This window comes from Scomber scombrus, chromosome 8 (assembly GCF_963691925.1).
Source record: "Scomber scombrus chromosome 8, fScoSco1.1, whole genome shotgun sequence".
Taxonomy (NCBI): Eukaryota; Metazoa; Chordata; class Actinopteri; order Scombriformes; family Scombridae; genus Scomber; species Scomber scombrus.
The window spans coordinates 14,991,082-15,013,642 of NC_084977.1; the positions used below are offsets into that span (position 1 = coordinate 14,991,082).

Genomic DNA, 22,561 nt, shown 5'->3' on the forward strand with positions numbered 1-22,561 from the left:
CACTAACTAGGTTTCTTATCCAGAGGTTAAGTAAAGTGGAGCTGGATTAGTTTGTTGCTGCAGCTGTTTATGCATTTTCCCAACTTGCACAGCATCACTTTTATTCATAACGCAGCCTTATCAGGCCACACTTGTGACATGAAGAAAGGGCTTGGGATTCGTGGCACTAACAAGACATTTTGTACTTGATGATGTGAGAAAACACTGCACTTTCTTTGCACCAATTTAGTGTCCTTAAACTGTAAGTCTGTGTTACATTGTATGAGTTGAATGGAATTAGGAAAGAATCCCTCCTCTATGCCTCCTCCATGCACCACAGCATGCTTACCTGTGTCTCGCGGACGTTCTCCACAGTGAAGTTGAACCAGACTCTGAAGCGAGGATTGCAGGTGTCAGGCCGGATGAAGAGGTCAAACTCAAACTCACTGATGTAGTCAACACGGCCAAGGTTTCCTGCAGAGGCAGTGAAATAGCTTACATTAGCATGAAGTAGAATTGAGCAGTCCACAACACAAAATCACAGTGGATTATTTCATCTGTTTCCCTTCAACTCTGCCATCAATACACTACAAACGTTATGGACAGACAGGCAGGCAATCACAAAACGGGATGATGCTGTAACAACACAGCCTTGCTTCAAATTGAGGATCTGTTTTAAAGACAGATGTGTTAAATCAATGTCACAGACAAGTGTCTACTAACAGTGCATCACTGTCATAGTGGTATCCTGCCTTCTTTTTTTTGTACTATATATATCTGCACATTTTCCTACATTGGTATGTCTCTCAAATATAAACAATCCCATAGAGAGCAGTAAGTGTGAGGAGCAGAAAGACCAACAGACAGAGTTGCTCCAGCCATCCATATCTGACATACAATATACTATCCACAGCAAAAAGATCCAGATGATCAGTGGAAGTATAATTAATCCAATGGGAACTATTTCCCCACTTTCAATTCTCATAGCTGTCTATAAGATGACTGGTTAGTAGATGATTACATGACAAGCATCCTAAATATAGACCTTGTCAGTAGCTTCTGATTTATATCTGGACACATATGTATTAGATACTCCTGTGGTGCATGCAGATTTAATGATTGTCAGAGTGAAAGCAAAGAGGAGGGAATTGAAGTCAGATGAGTGTGTGGAAAATTGATAAACCTACAGCTTATGTTAACTGAATGCTAGGCTAACCCAATACATGAGACCAGTCAACTCTGTCATTTTAAATGTTGAACTTAGATGCTTCATTAGACCATCAGCTGTTGAAGGGTTAGGTTTGCTGGCCAACTAAACAGACCACAAGGCTCCCAACTCTGCATCAGGGTACTGTTGACCACCTGGTGGCAGGTAGTACCATAACAGCAGCACGCACACACACGCACACGCAAACACACTGCTGATTATAGACAGATGGGCTAACTACCACACTGTCAAAGTAGATCCCTCTCCTTCTGCCATCGGACAGAACTAATCCACTAGTCAGCTTGCAACACACACACAGACATACAAACACACAAACTGCTCTGCTCCACTGAAGCTACCCACAGAAGTGCAATCATTAGTTTATATAGGACCACAGAAAACTACCAGCTGCTCTGAAATGTAAACAACAGCAGTTTTAAACTTTCCGTTTAAAATGGTATTTTTTATTTGCAACACCAACGCAATGAGAAAGAAAATGCAAGACGTTTTTGTGTAACAATAATGACTGATCCGTATTTACATCTGAAGCTCATCCACTAACAGCTTATGCAGGTAATACTAATGGTGAGTGGCGTCTCATTCCAGCACACTGGTGCCTGGAAAAAACATCCCTCTCTCCCTCTCTGTAGAGCGCTACTTGGACTGATTAGGGAGTGGCTGGGCTGAAATATATAACTGATGTACCTCATCTACACTCTGCTAATTCTACATTCAAGCACGCACATACAGCATGAGGGGTGGGGGTGTCTGTGGGAGGGAGAGAGAGGCTACAGGTTGAAAAATTACCTTTATAATGAGTTACATGTGCTGAGGAAAACTGTCTTTTTGTCTATACTGCACATGTGCACACATGCTCCTACATGTGTCTACATTGGTCTATAAACACATATCAGAGTAAGCTCTCTTCCATCAGTTCGGAACACAATATCTCAGCAGTAATTACACAGAAAAACGGGGGAAACTATTTCATGGCTTACTTATCTAACTTTGAGGAAGGCATATTTCAATGAGCATAACACAAGAAAGCCTTTCTAGAGGGGAAAAAGCTTTTCAAATGTTTCCTTTGTTGTTTTCTCTTAAACAAATGACATGGTGAATTTAAAGTCATGTTTGACCCATTGAGACAGATATTTCTTAGTGTTTTATAGGACAAATATAACCATTAAACAATACATATTTTAGATTACACATTCTTATATATTTCAAAAAAAATTTAACATTTGAGATGTGAAACGCAAAGTCTTGCTATGAGAAATTTGTCTTGACGTTACTACAAAGAGATGATAAAGGATAATGTTGAATTTTCATCCATCTCTAGTTTGTTTTGCAAAGTGTCTGGCTAGCTAAGAAGTGGCAGGCAGGCAGGGACTAGCTTTTTGGCTGGATGGCAATGCAATCCCGAGCCATTGAAAGTAGATAAAGCCAAGAGCAGGCGGAGGGTTGAACCAGACCCAGCTGCAGCTAGCCTACGAGCACTGACAAAGAGAGGACATAGACAGTAGAGCAGCACCTGTTCCATCATCTCTCCTACTAACATCACAGCTATTCACAGAGCTGACACTGCCAAATACAGCCTATTAGACCAAGTTGATAACGGCCTCAAAGGTCATCATTCCCATCAGAGTCTTAATAACGCTATTCAATGACGGAAGCACAAGCTCTCTCGGGGCACTTTCTTCATTTATTTGGAGGCCTTTTCTTTAAAGATTTAAAGTGAGTAAACCAAGAAATCCATAACACTGATTTGTGAATCTCTACTGTAAAAATTGCCCTGACATCCTTATAAAAATTTACAAGATGACTGTTACAAAACTGATTGTGACTGTTTTCAGTGCATTTTCAAAACCTAGAGTTAAAAAAAAAAAGAAAAAGAAAAACATGCAATGACTTTTTTCTGAGCGTAAATTGAGTATTATTCATACAATTAAGAATTAATAGGGTATACATTAAGCCAATATACTGTGTTTGTCTTTTCTCACCTCACAGTAATTCATACAAAACAAAACTTCCCATAGTTGCACTCGTTGGAACCATCAACATCGATGCACACAACAGCAAAAGGTGTGTGTGTGTGTGTGTGTATGTGTATATGTGAGTTCACAATAAACCAATTATATTAAATGTCTTTAAAGAGAAACTGAATACTTTGAAATTCTTAATACATTTAAAATGTCATTCTTTAACATTAGTGGTTTATTTTGTATTTTATCTGAAACTGAGAGAAACAAAGTGGAAACAGCTGTTGCATGGAGGCAGACAGGAAGGTTAGCCAAGCAACGCTAGAAAAGGTCTCCTAAACTGTACACTCTCCTCATATGAAGGACACAAGAGTTATAGAAAGCTTTTGATCGGCACAAAAATATTATATCCTGACCAAACTAAATTGGTCAGGATATAAAGTGCACAATGTTTACATTTTAACGAATAATTTAAATTTTAATGTCCTGTTTTTAATACTTATACAACAATCTATGCTTCTCTAATTCATGTAAACCCCTAAGTAAATAATATTGTGTGCATACAATTATGGTATCAATGGTAATAACTTAACCTCTGTAGAGGGGACATACGATAGAGACTAAACTAATATCTGTCTGTTTTGCTTGCGAATACCGTAGCATTGGTAGCAAAAGACAGCAGCCATGGGCGGCTGGGTTATTGAGCCTGATGCTGGAAGGCCTGACGTGAGAGATGGCTGCAGCCTCAAGGTTAGAATTACATGTTCAGCCCGCGGAGCAGCAGGGATATGACACGCCATTGATCGCTGTTTTAATTTTATGGTGGCTACCTCCAGATTCAAATGCTTTGGTGGGCTGGTAGTCTGACCCTTTTAATCAATCCCATATCGTTTAGTATTTAACTAACATAAACGGCCAACTGCTTTTTTTAATGAAAGCATTAAAGATAAACTAGATAAAGCAAAGAAAGTCTGTGCAATGTTGAAAAGCTGTGCACAGTAAACCAGATTTGTCAAGAATTATTTTTGGCTCTTTGTGGAACAGACAGACTGTATTAGTGTAAGTGAAGCTAATGAACTACAGACTGAGGGAAGATGAGAAAGAGGAAAAAAGACACAATTTCTGGTCCTTCAGATCTCTTGCATAATTCCTCTTGAGTATCATCTCTCTCCATATTCCTTTTCAGTGGTGTCTTGGCAGGTTATGTTGAATATCAATCTTTGTCCTTGAGGGAAAACTAGCGCAGCGTTTAGACATTAACAAATTGGTTTTCAACGAACAGCTTAGCCCTGGTGGTGCAGCCCAACAAAACACAATTGCTGGTTCTGAACAAGATTTTACACATGACAGCTTCTCCTTGAGGAAAACCCTGAACAAAACTCCCTCTCTCTCTTCGGCTTTGTCTGTCTTTCTCTGATTCTTCCTCTCCTTCTGTCTCTCTTTTCCTCTCTCTCACATACCCATGAACACAAATAGGGAAAAATATTTTAAAAAATAGGTAAAATATTTTTCAAGGGAAGTGGAAACCACATAACAATATGTTGCTGCTGAAAACGAAAGTGTCAGTAAAATGGGTATGAAACCTGCATCATTACACAGGGCCATAGGCAAGTAAACAGGGTGCAAACACGGTGGCCAAGTGGACAGTCAGTCATTCACACATGGGCTCCCAGTGTGTGTGTGTGTGTGTGTGTGTGTGTGTGTGTGTGTGTGTGTGTGTGTGTGTGTGTGTGTGTGTGTGTGTGTGTGTGTGTGGAGGAAAGAGAGAGAGACAGAGCTGGTGAGGGAGCAGAAGAACCTGGCTAATGTAATCCCATTACGGAGGTACAAGAGGGAGCAGTCACAGCGCTCAGCCCACACAATGGGCCGGCCTGCAGCCTGTAGCTATCCACTGGATGGATGGTTTCTGCCATGCAGATGGATCATCGTACAGCAGTAGCAGTCCTGCCTGCCTCAGGCCTGAAGTGGAACTCACTCACACAGCCAGCCATTACAATGGAAATTGTTTTTTTTTTTGGCAGTTGTTTCAAAATGAAATAGATTGTGTGGTTACAGTGCTTCCTCCTTAGCAGACGTGTGGGCTGTCATGTCCTAAATCTTTTATATTTTCACACACAACTTGCCACATAAATTAGCTGTTAATTCCATTATTTTTAGAACTGGGAAATACACTTTAAGTGCATTTGTATTAGAATTAATGATTCTTACAGAAATTAATGTTCCTATACCAATTAACTATCCATAGATGCCTGCAGTGTAGTCAGTGCTGACCAAAAAAAAAACAACCAAAAAAGAGATAACTCTGGGTATTATAAATCAATAGACTATAGACTGAAATTCCTCAATTAAAAGGTGACCCCTTCAACCCACATCGCCCCGTCCATACACACATGCAAAACAACAAGTTCAATTTCCTTTGGCTAGCATAAAGAAGGCCACAACTGTGTTTAAACACCAGACCAGAGATTAAAAGAGTGCTGTACTGCTGAGGGAGACCAGCCAGGCACCTTTTTAAACTTATTTTTCGCTGTGTTCCATTTCATTATTGGAAAACACATCAGCCCACCCCCCGGCTGCTCTGCGGTGTGAGGAGGATTCCTGGACACAGAAGAGGGGGACTGATAAAGATAGAATTGATTCCAGCCAGCAGCAGAAGCCATAGTGTAGGGGTCTCAGTTTAGACCTGCAGCTAAATGTCTGGTTTTTCTCTGTCTCTGTCTCTCTCCCTTTCTCTCTCTCCTACTCGACTAAAGGCAAGTTGTCACTGAGGCAACATCAATCTCCTGCCTCGTGACTTCTTAAAGCCTGCCTTCTCCCCTGATGCCTTATCACTTCATCTGCAGGCAAGATTAAAGAGGTCACCTCCAAGTTTGTACAAACTAACTACCTAACAGGTGTATTAAACTGCAGTCTATCTTTTTTTTAAACGTTTAAAGGACAGATCTGTGTTTTTTACAGGTCTGTTTTAATACAGACATGCGTACATGCCACGTGCAAGTTAAAAGTTATGAATCAAAGTTATCATTACACCTGTCCAAAACTGGCTGTGAAGAGATACTGTTGTAACTACACTGTAAGAAATGAGTTGAGTTTTCCAAATAAACAGAGTTTATGATATTTGATCCCATCAACAAACCTACTGGAAAAACATTGGGAATTTAGAATTGTACTTAAAAGACTAACTTTGGGGAGCACACACTCAACAGATTAATAAAGGCTTAACGTCAGTGCATTTTTGTACAGAACGAGGACTGTGGATTTTGCTCCTTATTTCTTACAAAGTAGGTGCTGTACTAATGTATCTGTTCACCCGCAGTATGGAGAGGAGGAGTGATTATAACAACCTGTAATTCTCACCATATGGTATGTGAATATTGTACTCAGATAGAATAGAAAATATCTGAGCCTTGCACTAGATTTGCTCTGCACTTATATCAAATGTTTTAAAACAACATACGCTGAATATAAAGAATAATTTTCATTTAAATCAAATTTTTAAAAGAATCTTGACTGATGCCTTACATAATAACACATACACACACACGTACACGATCAGCGGCTGTGTATTTGTAAACATTATGTGAAATGGTTGTGAAAATAATCGTAATATACAACAAAAACAGGATAAGAGCATACAATAAGATGGGACAATAGGAAAAAATCATATTGTTACGAGTCCATCTATGCGCCAGTTAGCTCCTCGTTTCAATACAGATGAGGAAAGCAAGGCCTGAGGACAGCAGTGAGATATGCAGGCAGCTCACACATATGATGTACAGGCCTGCCTGCACATTGTAAAGAGAACACATTTTCTAGCTAGCCTTTTATAATTGTATTTTTCCCTTCCAAAAGGCCCCTGAGCTACACTGGTATGCTCCATCTGAAGAGGCTGGTGTAGTAATGGGTCATAGTGATGCATTCATACTGGAACTGGCTTAATTGTATTATCAATCTCATCCAGACAGTGCTTTAGCCCCACAGCTCATGACATGCTACTGTCAGACGCTCTGCATTAGTATAGGGGAGTGAACGATGAGGAATTGCAATCTTCACTTTCATCTGTTTCTCAAGCCTAAAACGATGGGTTAGCTGGTTGGATGATGTTTTCATTAGAATCTGGGCATTAACGTCTCTCTATCACTTTCTTTCTCTCTGTCTTTTCTACCCATCTGTCTCCCTCTCTTTCTCTATGTTTTGCTTTTAGTGTGTATGTGTGTGTGTGTGTGTGTGTGTGTGTGTGTGTGTGTGTGTGTGTGTGTGTGTGTGTGTGTGTGTGTGTGTGTGTGTGCGCGTGCGTGCGTGCGTGTGTGCGTGCGTGCTTGCGTGCCTGCGTGCCTGCGTGCCTGCGTACGTGCGTAAGTGCATGTGTGTGCGTGTGTTAGTGGCCACTGAGTAAATACAAGTCGTTTCCAATTTCATGCTATCTTTTAACAAGTTAATTATGTGGAGCCCTACAAAGACTGAGGACAGACAGAGGAGGTGGCGGCACTGGCAGAGGGACAACTGCTCGGGTCTGCTCTTTGTTGTTCCATCTTGTTTTGTGTCTTCTTCTCCAAGCACTTTCCCTCATCTCTCTTTTCTCTTTTCCTCTTCTTTATATTCTCTTGGTGCGACTCCATCTTTCTTTTCCTCTCTTCCTCAGTAGTAATCTTTCCAGTGGCTCCAGTGGTGGAGGAGAGTTTACAGATAAAAGCGCAGGGAGAGCTGAGGAGTCCTTGGCAAGCCTAAGGCAAGGAGAAGGTCAACAGGCCTGCTAAGAAGGGCTGTTATCATCTTGGTAACATGTTATCGGAGAGCCTGCAGTAGTGTTTATTTACAGTTATTGCTCCCTCTGGGTGCACACTTCAACGCCTGGGGCTGATTGCTCTGTAATGAGTTCAGGAACACAGGGAGCCGATGCAAGAAAAGAAGAGAAACAAGGGAGGTAAGAAATCACTGGCCAATAACCAATAGGTCAGCAAGAAAAAAAACAAGGAAGAACAAAAAACACTGGTCATTGAAAATGCAGAGAGACCAGATAAAAAACAAATGTATTCTTCTAACAAGGCAGTTTTTCTTTCCAGTGCCTATACCCTGCCATTCGAGAGCAAACAAATCACCCCAAATTGGACAGCAGTTCTTCAAATGAGGTACTGCCCAGTTAATCCAGTGCAGCAGTAAATGGCTCTTGACCTAGTCGTCTGTATTTGTTGTAAGGAAATAGCACTGCTCAGACTTAAAACACTTGATTTCCATCTGTAATGTCCAGAATCCCTCTTGTAATTTACTTTGCCCAAGGTGCTTTTCTGCAGTCCAGTATTGTGTGTGCTAATCGGATTGGTCCATATTTAACGGGCTGAAAGGTGAAGTGGCCAGACTGAATTCAAGAGTTGGGCAAATCAGAAGAGAGGATGTCTGTAAATCCTGGGGTGGGTTTTTCAACAGTTAGGAGCAATGCAGAGGGAATCTCTCATTGTGGAACAGCTTTTCAATCTAGGGAATTACACTAAGTGCTGCTACTGTCAATGCAATGCCAGCTTTTGAGAGAGGAAAAAAATGAAAGAGCAGGAAAAGGCAGTACTGAATACCATTCAAATGGCTTGGCAGACGATCGAGGAGTTTTTCAGCAATAATTTTGCCATTTTGCAATTAAGACAAATTAAGCAACAGAGCAATAAATATATATATGACAAAGTCAGAAAGTACAAACATAAATAACTTTTTTTTCCTAGATTATACCATAAAAGCAAATCCATCCTATGACAAACTAATCCCTTTTTATACCATCGGATATAGGAGATTAAGAGACATAATTTGGTAATTCAATTTAGACATAATTCATCAGAGAAGAAGAGCACAGGAAGCTTTCTGAAATCAAGTTTTTCCATCGCAGCAGGAGGTTCAGGAGGATGATGCCAAGTTCATGATGCAAAGGAGATAACTGAATTTACTGCATTGAAACAGATATGACTCCAACCATCTTTGGATCTTAGCATCTCTGCATTAAACATTGTGTGTTACAGACATAATAAAAAGAGGGTGGGACGGAACGGACTGCCCTCAAGAACTGAAACACTGAGAAACAACCTCAGTAGTCAATAGTTTTGTAATCAATGGACTGCAGTTGTTTAAGACAGATTCAAGCTGAAATTAGACATTACCCACTTTCAGCTTGTAATTGTTTCTAACACCATGATTGTTTTAGTATTTTCTCTCGATTTTTACTTTCAGTTTTATAATGAATGGCTGGATCTGTTACAGTAGTTTGTGTAAACATTTTCTCCAGTCCTACTTAATTTTTAACACTAGTTTGAAAACACTGACCCATCCTTCAATTTTAGTAGACAATATGAAAATGTTTGGATGGAGTGACGGTTGAATCTTGTATTTCATTTCATTTTACAAAAGAATAAAACCATTCCCAGCACTGTTAACACTGTCTTTGGACCCTTGCCTAAGAATATAAACTGCTACATCCTCCCACCACTATCTGTAAGCAATATTTTTATGTCTAACATAATAAAATAGTGAACGTAGAGAAATGAGCATATGCATGTATGCAGCAGCTCTGCAGCTGCTGATGGACTTCAGCACTGTAGTATTTTCACCCTACTCTGGATTCCAAATAATGAAGATAAAATGTACTTAGAACAGATGATGTTGTGTCTGATATATAAGATCTGATGTCTGACTGTCCATCAAAAATAAACCAATTTTATTACAGCTGAGGCACATAGCCAGGCGTGTTGGAGACTATATTGTGTCAAATGTGCCAAACAGTGAACCGTAATATATTAAAACATACGTTAGTTACTGGTGGTAAATGGTTAAAGAGACAACTGTGTGCATCATGTACTCTCAGAGTAAGCCATGGTTTTGCGTGCAGCCAATTTGATAATATGCACTCGATATTTATGTATAAACAAATCTGTAAATGTCTTAGTAATATTAAAACATCTTTAGAAGGAAAGATGATAAAGTGTGTGCGTTCAGATCACCCATAGACTGTAAAAAACATGCTGCATTGATTAATTGATCATATAAATGTTCCAAACTGTCCATGGTCAGTTTAAGTTCAATTAGATTTAAATTAGTAGAAAAAGTTGGGAATGAATGATGGTGAATTTCTTTATATCATAAGCATGACCTTAAGCAGACATTTTATGTTCAGCAGTACTGTAGGTGAGTGAAAAATGATGCACTGTGTCAAGAAATACAGTAACATTAAACCATTAATAACCATAAAGATTCTTAAAACTGACGTATCGGTTCTGTACAGTAGCTGATTTTGATGAGAAATATAAAGCTCTGATACACAGACAAACAGTATATGAACTATATGAGCCATGGCAAACAGATAAGCCATCTGTTTTTTCCAACTTTTTTTCCCCCAATAAATATCATGTAGAAAGGCTGAATGAATTATAAGTCTGGGATGAGAAAAAAATAAAGAGCCTAAGAGCCTCCCCAGCTGTCCTAAACAAAGTCACAGTACACTGTACTATAGCTGCTGAAAAATCTATATTTGAATCTGAATTAATTCATAATATAAACTGTATAGAAAAAATTCTCAAAAAATATCAGCACAGATTGAACTTGAAACTCAGATATAGTTGTGGCTATCTCTGTATGTTTTATCTACACAAGGGGGTCTCAATTTTAAAAAGCTAATTTGAATTGTTTGCTCTAAAGGTCTGAGAGATTCGAGCCAATCTGGTGTTTCTTCATTCAGCATCGAAACATTTCTATGTGTTATGTAACTTGCAAGTGAATCTTTCTCATTCAACATTTTTTTCTGAACCACTGCAAATGGATAACGGCTTTTTAAAGAAAAATAAACATTATATATTTCAAAATGAGGGCAAACAAGCATCTGAGTGCCTCTAAAAACTAGAATACATACAATTGTAGTCCCTCTAATAACTAAAGCACATTTTTATCATGTTCACTATTAAGAGCTGTTTGAAATGTCCACGGAAAAAATAAATCCTGATAACAGTATTCGCCCTTGAGGAGTGAATTTCAATACTGTTTACTTTGAGCAGCGGATCTACAAGATAGCTGCCTGGATTCAGACCAAAATATATTCTATCAAAATTCTGCTCCAGTCAGTATTTCACCCTTCACTGTATAAGCATATTCTGTACATGAATTTGTGTTATCAAACAAACCCTGGCACATCAATGAAGCTCATCTCAGAGAGAGGTTTTCTAAATAAATCAGCAGAATAAACACAGGCAGCTTGAAAAACATGAACTAGTAAAGCATTACAAATCCTCGCCATTTTCCCAAACTGTACAATCTTGCCTAAAATGAACAACGACACGTCTGCTCTAAAACTGTGTTAATGGCGTCAGGAATTGCTTGGAAATGAATTACTGGATGAATCACTGGGGCCTTGTGTGCGAGCACCACTTGTGCAATGCAGAAATCTGGTTGCAGTAATTTTCACTCACAATACACTTGTATCATCGAGCTAGAGGCAGGCCCAGAGCCAATGAATAGTGATGGTCCAAAGTACATTCGAAATGCAAAATAGCCCAAAGCTGCAATTTAAAGACAACAACAAAGTTAAACCTGTTGTTGTCACACCTCATCTTTCAATTCGCATGATGTAAAAACAAGGCAAATTTTTATGTTACAAATGGGCTATTTCTTATAATATTCAGTATTTGAACATTGTTCCCCTCAACCTTTCCAAATCTCACAGACACACATTGTGTACAGTTGATAATCAAATCCTTTCATTACTCAAAATTTCCAAAACAGCTTGGTGCATTTGGTGACATTTCGAGAAGATGAGGTACTGGCTGGGCCTCCTATGTATAACTCATATCAGAGCCATCAACAATTAACTTACAAAACACTGAGGTTGTTTGTACTACTTTCTGGCAGAAAAGGCATCTCCAACCAGCGCAACTGAGCCAATGTGTTCACTGAGCGATTAGACATGACCAAATGCAACAGGCCCAAATGTCAGACAGGATTATCACTTTATTTCATTTGATCTGCATTTCATGCAACTCCACTTATATCACTTTTCACCTCCCATGGTAAGAAACTGTCAAGCCACCTCAAGCCATGTGAAAAAATCTGATAGTCAATCTATATTTGTTAGTGGTAAGTTATATTTCTTAGAAAACAACCTTGATTTGATTGGTTTGTTTGCTCAGACATGCAAATTAGTATAGAAAATAAATTTAAAAAACACTTTGCTGAGGATAATAATGCAGCAAAAAATGAATTAGATGTGCAATTGATTCATTAAATGCAGAGATTGATCATTTAAATTACTTCTTTACATGTGTACATGTGAACTAATGTAATGAATAAATGCAATTTAAAGTACTTATTGTAAATGGTTCAGTTAGGGCTGCATGATATGTAAAATCTCTGCTTTTTTTAAATCAAGTTATTAAAATGTGACAAAAAAATTAAAAAGTAATGTAGATGATTTTTGGCTTTATTAGCCATCACAAGTCATGACAGTCCTGTAAAATTTGACATGAGTAGTCACTGAACCCGTCGCAGTTTACGGAACTGTTGTGGCTAAGGAAGGTTAGCTAGCTTTTATTATTATTACGCAACAAAAAATCCTGGATCAATAGTTTTATAATCAGGAAATTTGTTGACAATTCGGGCTATAATGTTCAAGCAAACAACAGTGTTACTCACTTGTTGAATGTAGAATAAATGTAAGTTTCCGGGATACACTAAGTAGTGCTGTGTGCAATATTTACCTGTTTGAATTGAATCAAATCATAATTTGTTGATTCTTGACTAGTGAGATTAGTGATAATATCCATACATCATCCATCCCTCAATATGACAAACCAACATTTCCCTGTTTACACAGCCGTAACATTAACATTCATTTGGAGTTGTGCTTGTGTCTAATATTCATTCATTCATTAACTGTATTGTAGTCTTTTTTTGTTCTCCACCAACAGCTAAGGGAAAAATCTGGCCTTTTAGCTGCTACAGTAAATGCTCCACTATATTCACAAGCTAGTAACTAACTTTGTCTTGTATTTGGTACTGGGTAATCAGTGTACATTGGATTTTTAAGGGCTGTTGTGTCAAAAACAGCTTGCTCCTGCTGATGAGAGCCGTGAAACTGGACCAGAATAGTAAAGTTGGAGGTCAGAAAACCAAAACAATGAGAAAATCACTAAACACTAAATACTCATAGAGCTGAGGGGACCTGTAGAGTCAGGTAAAAATTCTGTATAGGTTTGCCACTAAGATCGCATTCAGGTAGTCATCTGATCTATTCGTAATAAAAAGGAAAATTATTATACCTGCTTTGACTGACCATTTTAGACGCTGCATGTGTGTGTTTGTGCCTGGTAACACACCTGTTGGGAAGCCTCCCTCAGGGTCAAGCCAATATAACACACCCAAACTCACAATGCATGATAAAACACAAAAAGGGGAATAAAACTGACACAATATGCCTGAAGAAAGCCACAGATAGGATATGACAATAATAAAAAAACACAATAATAATAAAGAGTAATCTCTTATGGATACAAATGGCCAATAAATAGCATAAATCAAAAGCAATGGTCTTGCCAACAGTCCCTAGACAACTCAAATTTATCTCCATACTCTGCTCCTGACTTAAAAGAAAGAGAGAGAAGAGAAAACTGCTAAAAGGGAAAACTGGAGAGGCCATTTAGTGATTTGAGCAGTGAAGCTTCTCCGCTGCCAAGGACATGTAAGAGAGACAGAGAGACTGGGAGTGCCTCTCAATACATCAGATGTCAGGAGTGCTCCCTCCCACTCAGACGAATGGATCTTCTTTTGGAAAGTCCATAAGAGTAAGAGCAATCTGAGGTCGGTGAGCTACACAAAAAACAAAGTAAGAGTCAAAATCAAACAACAAGGCTATATAACTGAAAAATGAGCAATACCGAGTAAAATATTTGTGCAGGGAGAAAGGTGTCAAAAATGTCTAAATTACATTCATATTGATTTAAAGAAAATATCACTTAGACATAAATATCTATTTTCATCCTTGGGCTGCCTCTCTGTCTTTGTTTTTTCATTAGAGAGGGAGGCGAGGCAAGGCAGAGAGCTGTACTGCGGCAAGCTCAGGCCTCTCGAAGCCACTCATTTTGAGCATCTGGCTTGATTGTAAAAACGTTTCCCTCTTCTTTAATCAATGGAAACTCAACTATCCTGATTTATGGGGCACTCTGGAGTATATAAATATCTTCTGACAAGCCTGACTGTGTTCTCTCCTCCGCCAGCTCCAGACCACCAGCCGGCCATCCTCCAAGTGTTCACAATATTCAACTCCTCTATACTTCCTTATTTCTTTTCCGCTTCCCAACCATCTGTCTGTTTTTATCTCTGTGTCTTAAATATAAGCACTCTAAACTTTTCTTTGACTATGACTCTAAACTGTAATTTTTTAGAGAGACTGAACAACTGAAACATGGCAATTTCTGAGAAAAGATAAGGCCAGACAGATTAAATACAATGTTCAGTGTTGGAAAATTTAAGGAAAAAGGCAAAAAGGGAAAACAATGAAACCTTCATCAGCAGTGAACAGTGGAAATATTTTCTTCAACATTTATCCTCATTATCTTCTGGCAGCCTTTTCTGTTTAATTTTTTTCCCTTATCTCAACAATATAGCAAAGATTTCTTCATCAATTTCCATTACTGAGGGGGGATTCAAAATCTGCAAAGCAAATCCATGAATTGCTTGAGATTCAATTGATGCTATGATGCTATATTAAATCAGACAGAGTGTTGTAATGACACATAGACACAGCACTGCATTACTTTTAACTTATGATAAGTCGCTGTCCAGTGAAAAATATGTATCTCCAAACCCAGTCATCTAAAATGTTTCAGATAAACTGAAGAATTAAGTGTTCCTTTATGGTTTGAGAACATTATCCCACTTCTTAAGCTACATACACCATTTAAAACCCCATTGGATTATTCTAAAAATGCATAGTCACACACCTGAAAACAAGAATGTTTTGGGGGTTTTTTTAGCTCATGAAAAGTTGATGTAATCAGAATCATCAGAGAAGGAAGCGTCCATAGAGATATAAATATATTGATGTAAATCACAGTTTTACTTTAACAAAAGGGAACTATTGTAATTTATGCTCTAGTTACCATCCTGTGTCTCTACTTAATGGAGACATAAAATTGTAAATTAAGGTTCCTGGTCTGCATCTTGAGTCAGTACTGCCTAATTTAATCCACCAGGCTTTGTTAAACGAGGTTTGCATTTGCATCAGACAGCTTTTACATGTTATGGATGACGTGTCTAAATACCTTCCCCATGTGCAGCACTGTCTGTTGACAGTAGAAAGCATTTGACAGATTTGAATAGCAGTATTTATGGTATACAAGGAAAAATATGGAATTTGGAAATAGGTTTATTGATATGATCAAAGTATTGTATCACAACCCAACAGCAAGGGAACAGACATGCATGTCCTGTGTCAGAGCTACTTTAACTCTTGAACCTCTAAATCAGGAACACCCAAGAGGTGAAACATATTGAGTTGAACAAGACATATCATAAACTGTCTCTAAATGCAGATTATTTATCATTATTTCTTGATAATGCGCCGCAATACTTGCCAGCAGTGCATCTATGCAGTAAGTTTAAGGCTATCTCAGGTTAAAAGATAATTTTAAACAAATTCATTTTCAATTCATATTTTTTCAATTAATACGGCTTTAAAAATGTTCATAAACCTAAATCAAACTCCTATGTACTAATAGCCACTAGCTGCAATATGTACCTATGGTGTCCCCTTGAATCAAGCCTTGTCACTTCATCATTTGTTGTATTTAATGACTTTTGTAAATTCAACACTTGGTTTTGTCTCTTGCCTGTATACAAACATACAAGACAAACTTAATAGTCTTGTTGGGTCTGTTGCTATATGCTATGATTTGAATGTAAATGATCAGAGCATCGAATAATATTACTTTTCAATAATTAATCACTGAACTATAAATTAATCCAAAGATTTTACTTAACAAAGAGAAAAAGATGCCAATTAAGAATAATTTCAACTCTGTATGTATCTGATGTGTTAAAAAATATATATACATGCATATAATGTGGGAATGCTCAAAGGTGTACTGGTAACTGTAACTAAATGATAGAATATAGAAAGTCTTTATTTTCATTGTACAAAGCACAACGAAATTGAGAATAAATAAATAATTACTTCTAAAAAAAACATTATTTAATGCAGTTAAGTGCATTTATGGCTTTAGCATAAAAACTGTTTTGTAATCTATTAGTGCGTACTCTCAATGAATCAACCCTAAGCCTGTACATAGGAAAGAGTCTGGCAGGATTCTTAAGAGAAACAAAACTTTGGGTAATGGGTGTACTGTGGATTCCAAGATCCCGTCAGACAATTGCTATATGTATATAGTAAATATCACTGAGCATGATACTGAATGCTCAGCAGCTACCATCCATTTGGTATTTGTTTTGTTTGACATATAATAATTTAACAATGCTTTAATTTTTTCTCATGATTTTTATTTGTTTACTTATTTGTTGTTGTTGTTTTCTTTTCTGCAGCCAAAGTGTAAAGGGTCTATTTAATTTTGGAGTGTATGTTCCTTGCATGAATGCATCCAGTCTGTTTTTGTTATATCCTTGCAGTATGAACTAAATGGGAAAAAGAAATTGAAAAAATATTATCACAAAAAAAAAAGTTGACATTTTAAAGATCAATTGTTTCCACAGAACAGCAACAATTCTCTAATGAATATCTGGCCACAGGTGTATGTTTATTCCTGTCAATTACTACAGTAGCTTATAGTGTGTCCGATTTTATACTAGATAATTAACCATGGTCATCCCAGGAATAACGAATGATCTTTAAACAGAGGGGTCTCTACACGGAAAACTTCACATTGTATTTTGTTAATGAAAATACGGTGCGAAAATGAGAGGGAGTGAATCAGAATGATAACAGTGAAACATATTAACAAATACAATACAACACCTAAAATTACTTTAAGACATCTGATGACATGTGAGAGAAGCTGGTCTTGTTCCCTCAGCATTTGTTATGTTGATGTAAGTAGGTGTAGGTGTGACATGCTTATGTAATGTCTGACATTCTTAGTTTAACAATCTGTGACATGATACACATGTGAGGTTGGCAACTCACAAAAGGAAAAGTTTAATGACTCAGAGTCTCCAAAGGTCTTGACTATTTGGGTCCTAACAGACAGAAATTACCACTATGTGCATTTCTGTTCTCCAGTCTGCAATATAAGTTGGATTGTATTGATCGAATTGATTGTAAAGCCAGATGAGTCTAGGAGTTGTGCTTATCAATAGACCCCATTAAACATTTGTCACCCCTGGGGAATTTCTTTGACCATGCAAGCCATTGTCAGCAGATAGCAGTCTGACTAATCAATGAGTGCTTAATTACATCTGGTGCACGGTCCAGAGGTGCAGTAAAACAATACGCCCGCACTGTCAGTGTCATCCTTTGTAGAGAAAGATGGTAAATTAGTCAGCGACATTGTGAGGATGCGTTCACAAAAGAATTTGGGACTTAGCTGAAAATGTCAACATTTGGAGTATGTGACGAAACAAATGTGACAAGACGAGATAAGAATGTCATTTGGATTTCACTCTAAAAAACAATGAGGGTTCTCTTATCCCTTTCAAGAATCTTTGCCTCTTGACACAATACACTTCAACAGGCCAAGACTTAATGTTTATAGATTAACAAAGTCTTGAATTCTCTACAGTGATTTTACAGTCCTAAGTAGCATAAACAGATGATGAAGTAAAACTATTTAAATATCGGGGGTTCATATGTGAAAATATGCATATTCCTTACACCATCCAATCAACTAAAGCCATCATAATGTTGAATTTCTACTAAACACTGCATTGTCAAGGTCGTCGTCACACTGTATGTTATCTTTAGGCAAAGAAGTCAAAAAAGGTTTTTTATGGTTTAGAATGTTTGTCAGAGGACCTGTTGGCTGAGCCACCTACTGTATCTGTAGGTCATCACTGGCTTGATCAGCAGAGGGCTGACAATAAAGTGAATTAAGCCTCATCTAAATGTAAATGAGTTTTTATACCTTTGGCAAACAGCTAACATAACAAGTGTCTATTTTAATAAATCAATTAAATTTTATTATGTGCTATACTAACACAACAAAATAAAATCTGTGCTTTATAAAAATGTACATCGGATGCAGATAGCTGACAACCAAAGGAAGGAAACACAGCCTCACTGAGTTATAGGTCTGCATAAATTTCAAATGAAAATGTCTGCTTGAAATACTGTGTTTCGGCAATTCAATCTGGTTTGAGAGGAGCAAAATAGGCATAGGCTGTCATAGAGGACTATTTCAACAGTTTTGAGAAATATACATGCCTGTGCAACATGCAATACATGTGGCAGGAACTCAGTAGTCTCCAATTTCCTTCCTGTCATTGACATCATACTGAATGTATGAAAAACAGCGGCTCATTTTATAAGCCTCACTGATACTTTGGGTGAGCTTACTGTCTTATCATTTCAATATGGGCACTACATCTACTGTAAACACATTAAAGCATGCACCTAGTTAGGTGAACCTAAAAATATTTTGTTGTTTCAAACCCTCTACCTATAATAAGAGTTGGTGAGTGAACAGACCAAGCTGTTTTCTACACTATAGAAACATTACCATTGGCATAGCATGGCAAACATCACATTCAAGATTTTAGCAATGCTAGCAGCATGGCTCTAGGGATGTCAATGTTGTCTTTGCACCATGGACTCCATGGTCCATGATAGATCACTATGTCATTTTGTTTAGACAATCATGGGCCCAGAGGATGAATCCTACTGAATCTGGTGAACCCCTGACATTTCCACCATGAAAGCTGGCATTTATGGCTCAGAGTGAAATATTAGTATTAAATGGATTGCTATGAAAGTTACAACAGATATGAGTCCCTAAAGGAACAACTTAGGCTTCTTCTAACACCACTATATGGTTGCATTTTAGCTCTTTTATTGAAACATTTTGACAACTATTGGATAGATTGTTGTCTAATGTGGTCCACACATTCATGGTCACCAGATGATGATAATATTTTTAATCTCCTGACATATCATCCAACGCCATCATTGGGTTAAATTCTGTCCAATACTTTGCTATATTTCCAAATATGTGCAAAACTAATGGCATTCCCATCAGTCTCAGCTGTATTTTCTGTTTAGTGCTAATAAGAAAATGTTTGCTTGCTAACGCACTAAACCAAGATGGTGAACATCGTAAGCATTATGCCTGCTATACATCAACACACAAGCATTATCATTGTCAGCATGTTAGCCTGCTGAAATGCACATTTAGCTCTGAAACAACATCACAGATCCTCGACCATGGTTGCAGACTCGTAATCCTTTTATCCAACGGCTGTCCTGCAAATTGCTAGATCTATGATACATTTAAAGTGCTGTTCAGAATTGTTATGAATACTCAAGTTAACCTCCTAATAAAACTTCCACTGAACAGACATTAATTTATTCTGCCAATATTGGACTGTTTCTTTTTCAAACCTTAAAATAGGCAGGTTTGTTTGTTTTATTAAAAAGAAGTAATAATGAAAATAAAGAATATGTGCATTAGTACTATTTTGCTTTGTAAAAATGTATGTTCATATTATGCCAACATTACATAATTATTTGAGAAAATAGTGGGGTTTTATGTACTGTTCCCATTCATACTATCTACATAAATCACAAAAAAGTTTTTTTATGAAGCTACCCAAAATTACATAAAGCAAGTGGGGTTGTTAAAATCCAAATGTATTCATCTACTTACAACAATTTCTTTTTTTTGCTTTTCTCTGCTTGCATATATGGTAAAGTTATCACTGTATTAAACATATGGATGATCACAGAGAAGTAGATTACGCTGCAGGAGTGATTTGGGGAGTTCGTGCAAACGTTTAATACTTTTTTCCGCCATAAATTTGTTACCACTACTTCCATGAAAAAATAACTTAAGTGAACAATCCATCCATCCATCCATCCATTTTCTACCGCTTATCCGGGGTCGGGTCGCGGGGGCAGCAGCCTAAGCAGGGAAGCCCAGACTTCCCTCTCCCCAGCCACTTTGTCCAGCTCTTCCAGGGGAATCCCGAGGCGTTCCCAGGCCAGCCGAGAGACATAGTCTCTCCAGCGTGTCCTGGGTCTTCCCCGGGGTCTCCTACCAGTGGGACGTGCCCTGAACACCTCACCCGGGAGGCGTCCGGGAGGCATCCTAACTAGATGCCCGAGCCACCTCATCTGGCTCTTCTCAACGCGGAGGAGCAGCGGGTCTACTCCGAGCTCCTCCCGGATGACCGAGCTTCTCACCCTATCTCTAAGGGAGAGCCCAGCCACCCTACGGAGGAAGCTCATTTCGGCCGCTTGTACCCGCGATCTCGTTCTTTCGGTCACTACCCAAAGCTCATGACCATAGGTGAGGGTAGGAACGAAGATCGACTGGTAAATCGAGAGCTTCGCCTCTCTCTTCACCACGACGGATCTGTGCAGAGCCCGCATTACTGCAGACGCCGCACCGATCCGCCTGTCGATCTCCCGCTCCATCCTTCCCTCACTCGTGAACAAGATCCCGAGGTACTTGAACTCCTCCACTTGGGGTAGGATCTCATCCCCGACCCGAAGGGTGCACTCCACCCTTTTCCGGCTGAGGACCATGGACTCAGATTTAGAGGTGCTGATTCTCATCCCGGCCGCTTCACACTCGGCGGCGAACCGATCCAGTGAGAGTTGGAGGTCACGGTCTGATGAAGCCAACAGGACCACATCATCTGCAAAAAGCAGTGACCCAATCCTGAGGTCACCAAACCGGAACCCCTCAACGCCCTGGCTGCGCCTAGAAATCCTGTCCATAAAAATTATGAACAGGATCAGTGACAAAGGGCAGCCCTGGCGGAGTCCAACCCCCACCGGAAACGAGTCTGACTTACTACCAGCTATGCGGACCAAGCTCTGACACCGGTCGTACAGGGAACGGACGGCCTGTATCAGGGGGTCCGATACCACGTATTCCCGGAGAACCCCCCACAGGACCCCCCGAGGGACACGGTCGAATGCCTTTTCCAAGTCCACAAAGCACATGTGGACTGGTTGGGCAAACTTCCATGCACCCTCAAGGATCCTGCAGAGGGTGTAGAGCTGGTCCACAGTTCCACGACCCGGACGAAAACCACATTGCTCCTCCTGAATCCGAGGTTCGACTATCCGACGGACCCTCCTCTCCAGTACCCCCGAATAGACCTTACCAGGGAGGCTGAGGAGTGAAGTGAACAAGTTTGCAATAATTTGAAAACTATCAGAGGATGATAATAGATGGATACAAGTTAGACATAAATACAAATATAGTATAGCTACTCTAAAATAACTGATATACACTAAAAAAAAAAGATTCACTTTAAAGTAAGACTAACAAAATCAGCGATGCTTCAATGACACAGAAATGAGGCAATTATTTGATATTAGCTGACAAACATCAATTCACCCCTCATTCTAACTTTAGTAATGCATTTACTGGAAAGATATTAATATCAATTCCATAAATCATTAAGGAGATACATCTGGAGCCAGAGACACTGGTATGTTAGCTGATCTCTGTGTGGGAGGTCACTCCCCATTAATCAATGTCTAAGCTCCTCGGGCCATGTCATCTGGGGAAAAAAGCTAATTTATAAAAAGGGCAATCACTACACCAATATCTCAGTACAATCCTCCTAATGTAACATGTTAAGATCTTTACATACCGCTTCTATATTTGTGCACTCACCTTCACATGCCTCTTGTCTACTGTGTACCAAACTGTGGATTAAGTTTCCTATTTCCTTATATATCCCTTTACATGCCCTTATAAAGATTGTTTTTCCTCTTTTGAATTAGTACATAAACAGAAGTACATTGGGACATGTGACAGCTACAACAAAACATACCTATTTCCGTATGATCAGCTGACCTCTAGCTCTTTGAAAATCAAGTCAATCAGAAACAATACAGTTGTAAAAATCCACTTTGGAAGACATAGTTGACAATGACACCAAGGCCAGACATCAAAAAGTAAACAGGGTGAAGTTAAAGCTTATCTCAGCCTGCAGAAACCAAAATGGCTTGTCTGTGGAAATATGAAATCTGAGTGCCGTCTGAACCTAATCTCCACACAGAGATTCAGTCCCAGAGAGGCCTGCTGATTCCCTGATTTACTCTGCCTACTTGTGTGCTTGAGTATGTGCCTGTGTGTGGGTATAACCAACTGACCTTGTCAGTGGTGAAAAAGTACTTTATTTTCATTGTTGTGCTATTCAGCTCTCAGAAAAAGTGAAAAAAAGAACATTAACACACTGGAGAATGTTAACT

The 22,561-nt window shown here is 38.8% G+C and overlaps 1 protein-coding gene across 1 annotated transcript in view; it reads right to left on the reverse strand.

The window, feature by feature from the left end:
• The window catches only part of agbl4 (AGBL carboxypeptidase 4), a 280,426-nt gene that overhangs the window by 253,004 nt on the left and 4,861 nt on the right, over positions 1-22,561 (reverse strand). The window contains exon 3 of the mRNA XM_062424281.1: positions 329-453. Within this exon, the coding sequence (XP_062280265.1) occupies positions 329-453 (125 nt within the window). The remainder of the gene's footprint in view (positions 1-328; positions 454-22,561) is intronic.